This window comes from Melospiza melodia, unplaced genomic scaffold (assembly GCF_035770615.1).
Source record: "Melospiza melodia melodia isolate bMelMel2 unplaced genomic scaffold, bMelMel2.pri scaffold_61, whole genome shotgun sequence".
Taxonomy (NCBI): Eukaryota; Metazoa; Chordata; class Aves; order Passeriformes; family Passerellidae; genus Melospiza; species Melospiza melodia.
The window spans coordinates 3,722,962-3,739,974 of NW_026948800.1; the positions used below are offsets into that span (position 1 = coordinate 3,722,962).

The 17,013-nt window shown below is 49.1% G+C and overlaps 1 protein-coding gene across 1 annotated transcript; it reads right to left on the minus strand.

Annotated features, from left to right (window-relative positions):
• Positions 1-703: 703 nt before the first annotated feature.
• LOC134413930 (olfactory receptor 14J1-like) lies at positions 704-1,540 on the minus strand (the record flags this gene model as incomplete). Its single annotated transcript, XM_063147949.1, has 1 exon — positions 704-1,540. A coding segment is annotated over one exon (837 nt), but the record flags the coding sequence as incomplete, so codon positions are not given.
• Between the last annotated feature and the right edge of the window lie 15,473 nt (positions 1,541-17,013).

The window sequence follows — 17,013 nt, forward strand, 5'->3', positions numbered from 1 at the left end:
TCTGCCACCAGCTCTGCACACAGACATTGCTGTTGCAGCTCCAGAGAAGGCAACAAAAGGGCATCTCTGCAGAAAACTCTTCTGGGACATCCTTTAGCTGCTTTAAAGCACTGAGGGTGCAGCCCCACATTGACACAGTCTGTGCTACAGTGAGTGTGGAGAGAAACAAAATGACAAATTGCATTTTCAGTGCCATTTCTCTGTGGAAAATACAGAAGGGCTTTACAGCTAGCTTACAAAAAAGCTGCGGTAATGGATGAAATAACAACTGATGATTTTAGAGTGTATCCATAGCAAGGAAGAAGACAAAGCATCAGCATGTGAACAGATTTGAAAAGATACATGTAAATTTTTGTAAGCTAGACTAGGTGCATGCGTAAATGTGTATACGTACCTTATTAAATTTCTGTAAAACTTTTGCTAATTATATTGATACAAAGATCTTTGCTCTAATGAATATAATAAGTTATTGTGATGTACTTAATGACTTTAAGATGATGCTTTCTTAAAAGTATATAAACTAGAGAACACATGTTGGTCACATCCAATCTAAGAGTATCAGACAAGATTGAAAATGTAAAACAAAGAAAAGGAACCTCCAAAATGAAACCAAGAGAACGTATCAAAAACGAGTTTTATTACAAGTGATTTGTAGAAATTGGACAGCAGTTTAATGTTCCTGGAAGCATCCAGTCATCAGTCTCCACACTGCAGCCTTGAGCTCCTGGTTCCTCAGGCTGTAGATGAGGGGGTTCAGGGCTGGAGGTACCATCGAGTACAGAACTGACAGGGCCAGATCCAGGGATGGGGAGGACATGGAGGGGGGCTTCAGATGAGCGAACGCTGCAGTGCTGAGAAACAGGGAGACCACAGCCAGGTGAGGGAGGCAGGTAGAAAAAGCTTTGTACCGTCCCTGCTCAGAGGGGATCCTCAGCACGGCCTTGAAGATCTGAATATAGGAGAAAACAATGAACACAAAACAACCAAAATTTAAACACACACTTAGAGCAATTGGGACAAATTCCCTGAAGTAATGTTTGGAGCAAGAGAGCTTGAGGATCTGTGGGATTTCACAGAAGAATTGGCCCAGGGCATTGCCATGGCACAGGGGCAGGGAAAATGTATTGGCTGTGAGAAGCAGAGCAGTGAGAAAGCCACTGGCCCAGGCAGCTGCTGCCATGTGGGCACAAGCTCTGCTGCCCAAGAGGGTCCTGTAGTGCAGGGGTTTGCAGATGGACACGTAGCGGTCGTAGCACATGACAGTCAAGAGATAAAACTCTGTTGCTGCCCAGAAAACAAAAAAAAATACTTGAGCAGCACATCCTGAGTAGGAGATGTTCCTGGTGTCCCAGAGGGAATTGTGCATGGCTTTGGGGACAGTGGTGCAGATGCAGCCCAGGTCACTGAGGGCCAGGTTGAGCAGGAAGAAGAACATGGGCGTGTGCAGGTGGTGGCTGCAGGCTACGGCGCTGATGATGAGGCCGTTGCCCAGGAGGGCACCCAGGGAGATGCCCAGCAAGAGGCAGAAGTGCAGGAGCTGCAGCTGCCGCGTGTCTGCCAATGCCAGCAGGAGGAAGTGGCTGATGGAGCTGCTGTTGGACATTTGTGCTGTCTTGGCATGGGGATCTGTAAAAATAGTAATCATGGAATCACTGGGTTTGGAGAGGACTTTAAATATCCCAGCACAGCCTGGGGGCACCCTCCGCCCACTGCCTGCCCAGGGCTCTGCTGCCTGGAGCTGTCCCTGCCATCAGCTGCTTCTCTGTGCCCAGGGCTGGGCCCTGCCAGTGCTGCCAGAGCCCAGCCCAGCCCTGGGGGCTCAGCTCTTCCCTGCAGAGCCCTCCCAGCTCAGGCACTGTCCAGGGGCAGCTCTGGCTCTCCAGACTCTGATGCCAACGTCAGAGCAACCCTGAGGATGCTGGAAAAGCAACACTGATGCTGTCTCTAAATGGTGCTTGGCTGATTTCTGCACTGCCTGGTTTATTCATATCTGGGAGATTTTGTTTGTTTTTTTTTAGTATCATTCTGATATTAAAAATATCTATGTGCTATTTCACATACAGGCAACCTAGAGCAGTAGATTAATAAAACAGGGTTTCCCTTTTTATGCAACCCCTTCCTCACTGTGCTCCCTGTATAATCTACTTGGACATGTTGTGGAGTTAAGTGCCATGCTGGGACCAGTGCTGAACAATGCAGCATCACCACCACACAAGGATAACACATCCAAGCCTTACCAGCTGTTTGTCCCACCAAGATCTTGTCCTCCAGTGCTGGGAGCAGCTGCCAGGGCTGGCTGAGAGCTGTCCCTGGCAGGCAGCAGAGTCCCTCATACAGCACAGCGCCCTGGGCTGCAGGACCCTGCTCTGCAGGACAGCCCTGGGCAGCCCTGGCTGCTCTGCACAAGAGACAATCAGAGAATGTACTCAGAGAATCTGTATGCATTGTGATGTTCCAGCTTTAGGATATCATTCCAGGAGCTGCAGCTGCATTGTCCTGCAGCCAGATGTTCCTGTGCCAAGGGCTGGCAGTGATTCTGCCCCAAGCACTTCTCAGCACCTTCCCAGCCCTGACTGATTGAAGCTCTCTGTGCCTCTGTGCTGTGCCCAGGGTGGCTGCAGGCAGTGCCCCAGCCCTGCTGGGCTGGCAGAAGAGCTGCTCATCAAGAGAAATGTGCTTTTGAAACTCCTCTTGGTTACCAGGAGCTGCCTCTGTGCCAGGAGCCCAGCCCAGCTCAGCAGCACAGACACAGCACCAGGACTTTAATGAGCCTCTGGGGCTTTGTGCTCAGGCCCTGAACATCAGTCCCTGAGAAGGAACTGAAGAAACCTCTCCAGAACTCCAAGTCAGAATCCAACTCCAAAGTTTCTTGGACTTTTAATGGGTCCCACTGAGGGACACAACTGAGAAAGTGTCCCCAGGTAGAGCAGAGAACTGGAGGCAGTGATGACAGGAGAGGACAAAGAGAAGCCAGGTCTTGGTGCCCTGGGGCACAGCAGCAGGGTCTGTGCCACCAAGGGCTGTGAGGAGACACCTTGTCCTGAGGCCCTGGGGCCTCCTGGCACAGCCAGGCTGGGCACTGTCAGCCCCTTGTGCTGCCCTCAGCATCCCCCCCTAGCCGACATCCCTGTGGCCTCAAGGATCTGCTGGAAGGAGTCCCTGGGGAGCCTTGCTCAGGAATGGCCCTGGGGGGGTCTTTAATGCTCCCTGAAGGGACTGCAGGTTTTTGAAAGGACTTTGAGTTTGGCTTTTGCCTTGGAGTCTCTGAGAGGTTTGTGCAATCATGGCCTCCAATTATCTGCTGTATTTAGTCCCTGGAGAGGCTTTGTCAGTAACAACACTCAGTGGAGGTCATTAATACTTCATGGTACTTCAGTTATTTTAAGGTACTTGGTGTTTCACTTTTGATACAGACTCTGTGAGAGTTTTGTGCAATCATGCCCCCAGTTATCTATTTTAACGAGTCCCTTGAGAGCTTTGTACTGAAACTTAGCAGGGCTCATTAATGCCTAAAGATACTCAAGATTTTTAACGTACTTTATGGATTTAAGAATACTTTTAGGTAATTTTAAGGATTTTCTTGCCCACACTGAGTCTCTGAGAGGTTTTAGTGCCATCCTGACCTCCAGTTCTCTCCTCCAAGGAGTCCATGAGGAGCCTGTGTTGGGTATCTTCCCCCCTTTCTGTTTTACAATAAAGATGGAACTGAAAGAATTTTGTAAGACCTTCTAAAAGCATCCAAACAAACATGGGACAATTAACAATACAACAGCAACCACTAAGAGAATAAATAGTCCTTTTTTAGCTAGACATCATCCAACCCTTTAGTGCCTTGGATTGGGGGAGTTTATTGACCCAGTCTTTGTTTTCTACCTGAAGCTTCTTGAACCCTTTCTTCAGTACCGTAATGCCCTTATGGATTGACTCGCTGTGGCTGGAGAGGTTCATGCAACACATGCCCTCAGAGTCTACACAGCCATGCCCATGTGCCCAGAATAAAAACTTTATCGCTCTTTTGCAAGGTGGCATGTCTGATGGTCTATTTCTCTGAGAGCACGCCACTCAATGTGAGGGAGGTAGCATTGGTTTTCTTACTTGATAGCATTGGTTTGCTTACTTGACAGGCACCCAAGATGGTCTGATGGTCCTAAAGCTTTAGCTGCAGCCACCCAAGGTAGTCCAAATTGGGGGTGCTACCATCCGATACCTGGATTAAAGCTTTCAAAGCCATCTCTTTGGTATCATTCAATACTTCTCTGGCGATACCTACTGGTTGATTGTCTGGTAGACTGTGTTGTCCTTCTCCAGCTAGATGGTTGATTGTCAATTCCGCCCTTGCCTCATTATTAGCATAGTCTGCTATTAATTGATTCAGCAAACACTTCCATCCCCCTTCCCATAGGGTGTATTCTGTAGGTGAGAACAACATGGTCATAATATATTTTAAATCATAGGGGGTTAAGACATGTGCTTTAACCATGGCCCTCATTAGTCCATTAAAACAAGGTAAGTCCTTCCTATGGTCTTTACCTGCCCGACACAGCTCCCTTATTTCCCCAGAAGCCAATGGCTGTTACCTGGGATTCTGTCCCCTTCTTTCATAATATACAGGGGCCACAAGGAGTTTTCAGACTATTTGCCAGTCTCCTTCCTTAACTGCTTCTTTCCAGATCCTTTCCTGGGGATCTTCTGGGGTTGACAGATGGGGTGGTTCTGGGGAATCCAAACTGTCTTCTGGGGAGGAAGAATAACTTGGAGGAGAATTATTTGGATTAGAAATAGTGTGACAGTTGGGCTTAGTACCTTGAGCATAGGGTTATATTGTTGCCGGAGGGTGATGTAAATGGCGCTGCCATTTTGAAAGGTGTTGGGGAGGAAGGGCCTTGATTTAGGATGGCAGACTTCAGGGCTGGTCTTCTGGAGGCATGGCCCAGGGTGGAGGTGGAATGATTGAAAGTGGGAGTGTGACCTGCAATCATGGGGGTGGAGTCTGGAGTTCATTCAGGGCAGAATAGAAGATTGTGGTAGCAGGAAGTGGAGGAGCAAAGGTGGAGGGAGGACGGTCAGGCTCACAGGCATCTGGAAAATTTTTAATGATCCACCTCACAATTGATTTTATTTTGTTCTTTGAAGATACTTGGTCATGATCAGTGAGAATTAACTTAAAGCATCCATATACACACCTTTCTACTTTGGACTTCCAGCTGCCCATTTTTCTCTTTCTCTGCCTTAGGTGGAAGAGCCACTGGAACACTCCAAATCAGTTAAGGGATGTGGATTCATATTGTAAAAACACAGTGGCAAAATGGGCAATAATTGTTCTTCCTTTCCCCAAACCCACCTGCAATCCTACATAGGTGCAACCATCATTGTCCCTGGAGATCCTGGCCAAGGTCCCTCAAAGCAATGATGAATGTGCCAGCCCAGCAAAAACCAAAATCCCGAGGAGCACTGGCCTATCCATCAGCTAACGCCAGCTGACATGACTGAATGTCAGGGTCCCTGTTTGGGCGCCAAAGGTTGCAATGAGGGTGGCTGTGACAAACCTTTCTGGTTCCCCAACTTCAGGGCAAGGATGGTGAAAATGAAAAGAAGCAGATGCTGGGGAAGATGAAACATGAAAGCCTTATAAATATGAATTCCTGGCAAAAGATTTTGAGAATATCAAAACTATAAGTGAGATTGAAATGAAAGCAAGCTTTGAGATACCAAGCCTTAGTTACTGAACAACTGGAAAAGAATGGTATGGCCGGCTGAAGGTAATCTTCTTTTGATGAAACAATACCCTCTGCTTGCAGACAAGTCCAAGTGTCAGAGCAGACTGTACTAGCTTGTCAGAAGGAGTCCAAAGAGTTGTTTTCAGGGTTTAAAATGTAGCACAGTATGGTAATGTAATGATTCTTATAGGCTGTATGTAAATGCTATAAGATCTGTATCTTGTACTATATTGGTTAGTGAAAATTAGAATATACAGCACAGAAGAAGATTTATTGTATAGTAATGGGAACTCCCCTCCTCTTTTGGGCATCCATTTTGGGCATCTCTTTCGATCTCCTCTTTTGGGCCTGCTCTGAGCTGTGGCTGGCAGCTCCAAACAAGGTCCCTGTACCCACACCCTATGCAATAAACCAGAGCTTCCAAGATCTGGCTTCAGAGATCTCTGGTCTCTGTCCGTCCCAACCGTCCTAGCCCCCGATGATCCTACAAGCAGGATCAATGAGTTTGCCCAAAAAGAACTTTAGTAACAGGGTGAAAAACAATAAACATGGAGAAGTCAAGCGCAGTGCAAGGGGTGGGATTCAAAGACCTGAGATAAAGGCGAAGAAACAATATATACACTCAAGGGTAGAACACTCTAGAACAATAACCATATAGGGGACACAAGTAACCAGTAGGGGAGGAGAACTTGGACAACTTAGCATAACAACACTAAAGGCTCATGGGGGAACTCTGTAACTCACCTTAAGTTAAACAAATTATTCCCAGGGTTTGAAACTCGAGCCCAGTAGTTCCGAGGTATAATCTGTCTGACTGAGTTACAGCTGGGCTAACTCACACACCGCTGCTTTGCTCTGGTCCCTTGGGACCTTGTGGCCCAACAGAGCCACAAAGGTGTCCTGGGTTCCACAAGGCTCCACAGTATCACAATGGTCCCTTGGATCCATGGTGCTTGGCAGTGTCACAATGGCCCCTTCATTTCTCAAGGCTCTCAAATGTCACATTGGTCTCCATAGGAAGGAAACCACGCAGCCCCATGTTTCAGGAGCTGATGAACAGCAATCACCAGAGGCCAAGGTAAGCCTGACCTGTCTGTCCTGGCAGGTTTGCTTGGAGCAACTCTTGGATTTTTGAAATGATGAATGTGGAGTCCTAATTTAAAACATTTGTGCCTGGAGAAGAAGGGTTTTTTTTCATAAAAAGAAGAGCACAGAGCCCTTTCCAGTTGTTATGGTTTGGGCCTGGCAAAGCCAGAGCCCCCATGAGTCTACCCTCTACCTGATATCTGCTGTGAGATGTGAACAGGAATAAGCAAAGCAGGCTCCAGCTTAAACGTAAAGAAAAGTTTATTAACTAAACTACACACAATTACTAAACTACACACAATTACTAAACTACACACACACAAAAAAAAAAAAGAAATCACAAGGAGAATGAAAACTACACAGAAACACTTCCCCCTCCTCCTCCAGATCCCAGTACAATTCATCTGCCAAAATTATCCACACTCCCAAAATTATCCACACTCGGTCTGGCACCACCCTTTAGAAAATCAAATCTTCAGCTTATGACAAGTAGACGGAGTCCTTCCTTTTACCACGGACTTCTTGTCACAATTAGCACACCGCCCGGAGTCCTGCTATCTCGTGACATCTCCTTTCCATGCCAAGGTGCTCTCACCACCAGGCATGGGATGAGGCAGAGGTCTGCTTTCACGGTGGGCCTTTTTAAGAATGCCTCGTCTCGTTCCAAGCAGAGCACAGTCTCATCTCTGGCACCTTTGTCCCCCCCATTTCTTCTATACCCCCTGGGGCCGAGGGGTCTCAACACCAAACTCTCCTGGCTCCGAGCCTCCGCTTCCCCCTGCAATGCAGCCTCTGTATCACCAGGAAACAGTCCATGGATCTACAATAAGAGAGTCCAGCAAAGTTGCCACTCCATCTTCCTCCATTTCTTCAACATCTCTTTTTCTCTTTGCCAGAGCCCCTTACTGGCCTGTTTCTTCCTTCATCTTCCACTCTTATCCTTTTCCTAGGAAAGGTAATGTTCTGTGAAGTTCTCACTATCCACTGGGGTTAAAGGCTCTCCCAGGCCGCTGGGCTGCTCACAGGCCCCCCGCTTCTCCTCTCAGCCGTGCTGCCGGCACATGATATCATGTTTCAAGATAACAGCACAGGCTGCATTCTCTTCGTCTCCAGAAAGGTGGGGGGGGGAGGAGGGGGGGGGGGGTAAACAGGTCCCTCGATGCTCCCCCACCATTCCACCAAATCTGGGCCTACCATAAATGGGCCACGTGTCTTTCCCCTCCCCCAGCCCAGCCAGCAACTGGGCCGGGGGAGGGAGGACCAACCCTTCATGCCGGAAATCCCAAGAGAGCTCTGAAGGACAAGAGCCCTGCTTTTAACTCCTTGGGTTTGTAGTCTCAAGAGGCAGATCCAATGCTCCACTGGTCAAACCAGGTGCTCATCTTAAAATCCGAACACCCATTAAGTAACCACAGCAAAACAACATATCCCAGATGTCCCATTTCCGGTCAAGCCACGACACCAGTGTTTTGAAAACAGGTGAGTGCTGCCCCTCAGGAGTCAAAGACCAGCCAGACTTGTCTGTTCTGGGAGCTTTTGTCTGGGAGAAATCCTTGAAAACACAGAAATTTGGAGGTGGAATACAAATTTTGGCCATGGATGCCAGGAAAAGATGGACAGTTCTTTTCCATAAGAAAGAAAGTGCAGAGCCTCAGAGTTTCAGGGGCAGATGGGGGTGACCTTCCACATTCCAAGGTCAGCCAGACCTGTCAGGTGAACCCTGGGAGGCCAAGGCAGCCACACCTATTTCATGTTGCCTTGGTTCCACAGGGCCCTGCAGTGTCACAGTGGCTCCTTGCTTCTATGAGGCCTTGCAGTGCCGCAATGATTCTCTTGCTTCCATCATGCCCTGAGGTGTCATAATAGCTCCTTGGTTACACAAGTCCTTAAGGATCCTAATGGTCTCCATGGCTCCACAAGCACAAGGTCCCACAGTGCCATAATGGACTTTGGTTTCCATGAAGCCTTACTGTGTCCAATGGCCCCTTGGTTCCATTGGGGTCCAGTAGTGCAACAATGATTCCCTTGGTTCCACAACTTCCCATAGTGTCACAATGGCCCCTTCCTTCCATAAGGCCCTGCAGGGTCACAATGGTCTCCATGATTCCACGGGGCCTTGCAATGCCACAGTGCTCTCCATGGATCCATGGTGCCCTCCAGGATCACAATGGCCCTTTGGCTCCACGAGGCCCTGAAATGCAGCAATGGCCTCTTGGTTCCACAAAGCCCTTCTGCTTCACACTGGCCCCTTGGGACCATGCAGCCCAACAGACCCACAAAGATATCCTTGGTTCCACAAGGCCCCACCGTGTCACCGTGGCCCCTGGGATCCACGCTACCCTGCAGGGTCACAATGTTCCTCTTGGTGCCTTAAGGGCCTACAGTGTAACAGGTTCCACAAGGGCCTGCAGTGTCACCATGGTCCATTGTTTCCACAATGCTCCGCAGTGTCACAATGGTCTCCATAGGAAGGAAACAAGTGAGCCCCAGTGGTGCAGGGGCAGTCACCAGAGAAGCAGTCACCAGAGGTCAAGCCTAGCCAGACTTGTGTCATCCTGATTTTTTAAGATTTTCTAAGCCTTCTGATGTTGACATTCTTGTAGTGAACTTTCGCACACACTTTCTGTAAATAACTCATTGTTATTTATGGAGGAGGAGAGAGTTAAAGAGCTGTTGGTTTGACCAGTATCATTGGAGAGGTGACACTGTCACCTTCCAATCTGCTGTCTCTTTTGGAAAACTATAAATGTTGGAGTCAGAATATAAACTTCACTTTTTTCTTTCACCTTGAGAACAGTGGTGTGCGCTTCTGTTCTTTTCTGTCCTCTAGTGACATCTGGTGACTGCCAAAGTGTACTGCAGCCTAGGCTGAGAGAGTCCGGATTGCCGGTATTGTCCCCCCTCTTTGGTGCTTTGCCTGCTGTTCTTGGGGTCATGGCAACCTCTGTGGGTTTCGAGAAGGATTCCCTCATTTTAGACCTCTGGAGGGGGTCCTGGAGTGGAAACAGGTTTCTATTTCCTGGAATGATTTTGAGTGATTGTTTCTGTGGGCCCTAGAGCGAGGGCTCTTTTCGGACTCTGCAAAGCCGTTCTCCAAGGAGGAGTGGTCTCTTGTGGGGGTCCGCCGCATGGAGGCCCTCTTTGATGATTGCACTGTAGACATGGGATTGCTGCTGGTGCAGTGGAAAAAGTGTGAGGAGCTTTGGCGGGGGTCTGGCTCTTGTACCCCTCGGAGTTCCCAGTTGACCCCTTCTGTCTTGGACATGGACGAGGGGCAGTTTGAGTTTCTGTGCAATGTGGAGCTCTCTCCCCACCCTGGGACAGTGTGCTAGGGGATGGGTCCAACTCGGGGGATTGCGATGGTTCCCCCGGGGTGGATTTGGCTGTGCCAGGCTCCCTTGTGCCGCTCTCTGCAGTGATGCGGCTCCACGGGCTGCACCTCTCTCGGCACCCCTCCCCTCCTCCATGTCAGGGACAGGGCCCTGCTCCGGTCTCGTCCTGTTGCAGACATCTTTTCATTAAAATCCTTTCATTAGGATTTTTCCTGCTGAAGTTGAGAGCTTTCAGCAAAAAAGTGTAAACAATGGTTATCTGCTGCTGTGGAATGCAGCAGGTGGATCCATGATTGGTCTCCTGTGGATGTTTGGATTTACTGACCACTCACGGCAGAGCTGCTCTTGCTCTCTGCCGAGACACAGATCTTTGTTATTCATTCTTTTCAATTCTATTTTTAGCTTAGCCTCCTGAGAAACCTTTTCCTTTCTATTTCTTTTTAGTATAGATACAATGTAGTGTATATATAATAAAATAATAAATCAAGCCTTCTGATCATGGAGTCAACGTTCTTGTCTCTCTCTCATCCTGAAAACCCTTGTGACCACCATCACATCGTCCCAGTCCACACTGGATTTGCAGGCCGTGCTGGCACCCGTGCCCGCCAAGGCGCCCCCTGCCGGGTCTGCGGCGTGACAGGGCACTGAGGTATTTACCTTTAGTGTGAATTCCGACAGAGCCGGCGGGAGGCCGGTGGGTTCCCGGGGCCATGGCGTCTCCTCGTCGAATTTGTGGACGCTTCCCTCGTGCCAGGTGACTGTGTGTCCAAGGGCCCCCATGCGTTTCTGGCAAGAAGCCAGAACTAAGACTAATGAGATGTCTGAGCCTGCCTCCTCGCGGCATCTGCTAGGTCACAGAGCAGGCTCCTCTGGCTCTGCCAGTGCTGCAGGGGGCGTGGGGGTGACTGGTGTTGACCTGGCTCCCAGTCAGTCATCGCCTCTTGTCCCTGTGGGGACCAAGTACCAGGACACAGCAGGTGTTGTGGCTTTGCCAGGGGGTTCCCAGGCTTTCCCTATGCTCAGGGGTGTTACTCACAACACTTATGAACCGCTTTTGTATAAGCTGGAGAGGGAAGTCCATGATGAGGTTGCTCAGCATGGTTTGGAGTATGCTGAGGTTATGCAGAGTCTCAGGAGGGTTGCTACGGACGTGCTGACGCCTCATGACCTCAATCGTGTGGCATATTCTCTTTTTGACTTTGTGCAGTTTGGTGTTTTTGAGACCAAGTGGGCTCGTTTGGTGGCCCATGCGGTGGTGCAGAATGCTGCATTGGCGCCACAGGACCCCAGGTGTGGGGTTGTCGCTGACATGCTGTTGGGCACAGGGCTTTATGCCAATGTTCAGGCACAGGCTGGATACGATCCCCTTGTGCTTGACCAGTGCCACATGCTGGGCACGGCAGCAATTGTTCAGACCCTGGAAATGGCTGCTCCAAGGCAGCCGTTTGCGACCATTGTCCAGGGGGTTGATTTGATGAGTCTTTCATGGCATTTGCAGCAAGGCTGACTGCGTCTGTGGAGAGGTAGGTGTCTTATCCTGTGGCAAAGAGGATTGGGATTGCAAACCTTGCGAGGTGAAATTGGAATGATGCTTGTAGGAGGGTCATAGTGGCGGTGCCTGGTTTTCCTACTGTCTCCCAGATGGTGGAGGCCTGTGCAGACATCATCAACTCGGGTCAGAAGTTGGCTGCCGTGGCTGCCGCTGTGCAGCCACTCTGGGCAGCACCGCAGGGCAGGCAGCCACAGCAGGGGACTGCGCAGGCTGGCAAGAAGCGGGGGAAGAAAGCACAGAAGGTCAAATTCCCCATGTTCTTATGAGGTTGGTGTGGTAGACTGAATCACATGTCCAATATCTGCCAGGCGACTGTTCATGTTAATGGCCAGGCTTTACTGGGCTCGGGAAACATGAAGCCGCCTCAAGTACGCTGGACTGCTGTCCTGACAAAGGACCGTCCCGATATGCTGCGTACCCTGTCTGTTCCTGGTGCGATGCCATCAGAAATCCACCTCTGCTGGCTTCTCAACAGCAGTGCTGACATCGTGGTTCTCTCCCTTTCATTCTGGCCCCCAGAGTGGCCCCTGGATCTGGTGGGGACGTCTGTCGTGGGCCTGGGAGGGACGACACAATGCTACATGAGCGAGCAGCCAGTGCTGGTTGCAAACCCAGAGGGACAGACAGCCTGGGTTAGGCCTCATGTTACTTCAATTCCTCCCAACCTCTGGGGGAGGGATGTTCTGTCTGTCTGGGGGGTGTGCATCGGGACGGATTTTCGATGGGGGCCACTGCGATGAAGGGCGCAGAGTGTCTTACGCCTCCTATTCGGTGTCTGGTGGACAAATCTGTCTGGGAGAAGCAGTGGCCCCTCCCTCAAGATAAATTGGTTGCCCTTCAGAACCTGGTGTAGGAGCAGTTGGACCAGGGTGAAGCTGTCAGGGGGGCTTTGTACAAACCACAAACCAGGCAGGGCTGCTGTAGAACGTGCCTTGAGCTGCTTTAATTTTCAGCATCAGTCTCATTATGTGGTTATGACAATGGGAAGATGCCAGCAGCTCACATTCCAGGCAGCACACCAGGAACTTAATGTTACAACTTACTTTATAAGTTTCTTGACCAATCACACAAAGCAAAAGCACACTGACAGCAGTTCTAGCCAATCACCATAAGCACACGTACCTTTGGTTAAAACAATGCTTTCTTATTTTGAATACAATACCTGCTTGTAAGCCTTAAAACACAATGCACAGAGCTCCATTATTAAGCTTTAATCTTCCTAATATCTTGCTAGATAAACTTTCCGTAGCTTACAGAGCTATTCTAGACAAGTGTTAATACACAGACCATTGTTCTATTTGCCCTTGCTTTTCTACAGTTTAAATAATTTTTCAGCTGACCTATCTCATGGCTGCTGCATAGCTCTGCTCACAGTTCTGCTGTGTCTGAGGCCTGCATCTTGAAGCTTTCCCAAAATCCTCTAATTTTGTGGATTCCCACACAGGGTCATCTGGAGCCTTCTACCAGTCTCTGGAACACTCCTGTCTTCTGCATCAAAAAGAAATCTGGGAAGTGGAGGTTGTTGCAAGACCTCCGAAAGGTTAATGCCGTGATGGAAAGCATGGGAACATTGCAGGTGGGCACGCCATCGCCTACCATGCTTCCCCCTGCCTGGTCGGTCCTCATTGTGGATCTGGAGGATTGTTTCTTTATGATTCCTTTGCATCCCGATGACAGTCCGAAGTTTGCCTTCTCAGTGCCAGCGATTATCGAGGCTGAACCCGCACAGAGATATCAATGGAGGACGTTGCCCAAGGCATGCAGAATTCTCCTGCCTTGTGTGGAGTTGGCAAGCAGTTTCCTGATGCACGTCTGTATCATTATATGGACAACATTCTGGTGGGTATGCCCACCCAGGATGAGCTGCTGAGGATTCAGCCTCAGTTGCTCGATGCTTTCCATGCTCATGGACTGCAGGTGGCTCCAGAAAAGGTTCAATAACAACCACCTTGGAAATACTTGGGGGTCAAAATTCTGGAAGGGATGATCCGTCAACAGGAGGTGCAATTTGTCCATTCCGTGAAGACACTGAAGGATGCTCAGAAATTGGTAGATGTCATCACTTGGTCATGTCTGTACTTGGCGCTAACTGATGCACAGCTGTCTCCTCTGTATGATTTGTTGAAAAGAGACTCTGATCTAAAGTCGCCTCTCACACTGCCCCCTGTGGCGCTTATGGCATTGGAGGTGGTTCAGCAAGCTGTTTTGGCTTGCCAAGTTTATCGCATTGATCCCTCTGTTGATGTCACTGTGTTCATCACCACTCCAGATTCGCATCCCACGGGCATTATTGGCCAATGGAGTGACAAATGATCCCATTCCTCGCACATGTTGGAATCAGTTTTCCTGCCCCATCAGCTGCAGAAGACGGCAACTGCATTGTTTGAGCTGATTGATCGCTGGATAATCAAATGCCGGCAACGGTGTTTGCAATTGATGGGTGCGGATCCTGCAAAGATCATACTCCCGGTGCAACGTGAGGATTTTGACTGGAGCTTTGCAAACAGTGTGTCCCTGCAGAGTGCTCTGGAAAATTTTTCAGGGCAGATCATTTGTCATCTGCCCAGTCATAGGCTACTGCATATAGTGAAATTCACACAAATCTCTTTGCGGCCCAAAAATAGCCAGGAACCTGTGCAAGGACCCACCGTCTTCACTGATGGTTCAGGGAGAACAGGAAACGCCATTGTTACTTGGAGAGACCAATCAGAGTGGCAGGTTCTGGAAGCTCATGAGGATGGGTCAGCCCAATTGGTTGATTTTCCCAGGAACCTTTCAATCTGGTCATGGATTCTGCCTATGTGGCCAATACTGCACAGAGTTTGGGTCATTCCGTTTTGAAGGAGGTCAGTAATCCTGCCTTGTTTCATTTACTGAAGACCTTGTGGTGTGCCATTCAGGCCCGGGTTCATCCATTCTATGTTCTGCATGTCAGGAGTCACACCAATTTTCCAGGCTTTATAGTGGAAGGTAATGCGAGGGCTGACAAGTTGGCTAACCCAGCGTGGGGAGCGCCTCAGCCTGATACACTCGCGCAGGCCAAGGCATTGCATGGGTTTTTCCACCAAAATGCACATACCCTGCAGAAGCAGTTTCAGCTGACGCCAACTGAGGCTCGTGACATTGTTGAGTCATGTGATGACTGCCATGTACTTGCTCCACCTTTCCAGCTGGGGTAAATCCCAGAGGCCTTAGGGCCTTGGAGCTTTGGCAGACCAATGTCACCCAGATTGCCGAGTTTGGCCAGCTCAAGTATGTGCATGTCACGGTGAACACGTTCTCCTCTGCAATGTGGGCTTCGGCTCACACTGGGGAGAAGGCCCCTGATGTCCTTGCCCACTGGAGGCAGGATGTCGTTCTGGGCAGAACTTCTGCTGTGAAAACCAACAATGGTCCTGCTTACACATCGCAAAAGTTGCGGCAGTTCCTGCAGTTGTGGGGTGTCTCGCACAAGTTTGGTATCCCTCATTCTCCAACTGGTCAAGCTATTGTAGAACACGCTCATTGTACTCTGAAGCAGGTTCTTCAAAAACAAAAACGGGGAATGCAGGTTGAAACCACGCAAAGTCAGTTGGCAAAAGCCTTGTGCACAATAAATCATCTCACTGTGCCACAGAACTCAAATAACCCTGTCATTTTGAATCACCATCTCTCGTTGCAGGCTGTGGATGAAGCACATCAGCCTTGAGCGAAGGTACAGGTGCAGAATTTAGTCACCAAACAGTCGGAAGGTCCCTATGACCTTATCGCTTCGGGGCGCGGGTATGCTTGTGTATCCACACAGACTGGGGTACGCTGGGTACCTTCGAAGTTTGTTCAACCTGACCTGCAACTGCAGAGACAGAATCCAGCTGATGAGTAAGATGGAAACCATGACCAACCTGGAAGGCATCAAGTGGGGGAATCATTGAGTGATGATTCGGATGCAGATGATAAGAGTGATCACTCTGATGATTCCTCCGCAAGTGGACACTGAAGAGTGTTCATATTTTCTTTATCATATTGTTCATTTTCTTTTTTTTTCTTTTTTAAAGGAAAACAGTGAGATGTTGCCCTGTTTTTTTAAGATTTTCTAAGCCTTCTGATGTTGACATTCTTGTAGTGAACTTTCTCACACACTTTCTGTAAATAACTCATTGTTTTGCATTCCTTTCTGGAGGAGACAGTTGATGGACTGTTGGTTTGTCCAGTGTCATTGGAGAGGTGTCACTGTCACCCTCCAATCCACTGTCACTTTTGGAAAGCTGTAAATGTTGGAGTCAGAAAATAAACTTCCCCTTTTTTCTTCACCTTGAGAACAACGATGTGAGCTTGTGTTCTTTTGTGTCTTATAGTGACACTCCTGGGCCAGCGACTCCCTCTGAGTGGGGCCTCTCCCAGCCAGGAACTCTCCCGTTTGCTGCACTCGGGGATCCTGAACAACAACACAGAGTCTGGGCTGATCCCCCCACTCCTCCAGGCTCAACCCCTCACCCCCTGGGGAGATGCCAAAGGATCCTCAGTGAGCATTTCCTGCCCTCAGGGGAATTTCTCACAGGTGCCTTGCACTGACTCTTTGTGTCTGTGTGCACACAGGAGAGCCTGTGCTGGGGAAATGTGGCAGAAATGCTGCTCTCTGAGGGGTTGGAGTGCCTTGGATAGCTGAGTCAGTCAGGTGTGTAGGTAAGGTAAGTCACAAGGTCTAAGTAAAGTTAAATGCTGCTAAACAGTATTTAACTTAAATTATAACCTATGACTTAGCAATTTAAAAGAGGACTAACACTTAACAATATTTAACTTAGCTTATAACTTATATTAAACTTAAAAACTTAGCAAGAAAACAACTCTTAGCAGCATTTAACTTCACTTAGACACTTGACAGCCTCGTGGAACCAAGGGGCCATTGTGACACTGAGGGGACTCATGAAATCATGGAGATCATTATGACACTATGAGGCCCCATGAAATAAGCAAAGCATTGTGACACTGCAGGGCCGCATGGAAGCAGTGAGACCATTGTGACCCTGGGGGTCCCCATAAACCAAGAGCACCATTGTGATACTGTGGGGCCTTTTGAAACCAAACGTCCTTTGTGACACTGCAGGGCTGCATGGAACCAAAGGTCCATTGTGACATTGCAGGGCCTCGTGTCATCAGTGGTCCATTGTGACACTGGGCCACCAAAGGAGACCTTGTGACACTGCAGGGCTTCATGGAACCTCGAGGCCATGGTGACATTGTGGAACTCCATTGAACCAAGGGTTCATTGTGACACTGCAGGCCTGCATGGAACCAAAGCTCCAGGGTGACACAGAGTGGCCTCCTGTCATCAATGGTCCATTGTGAC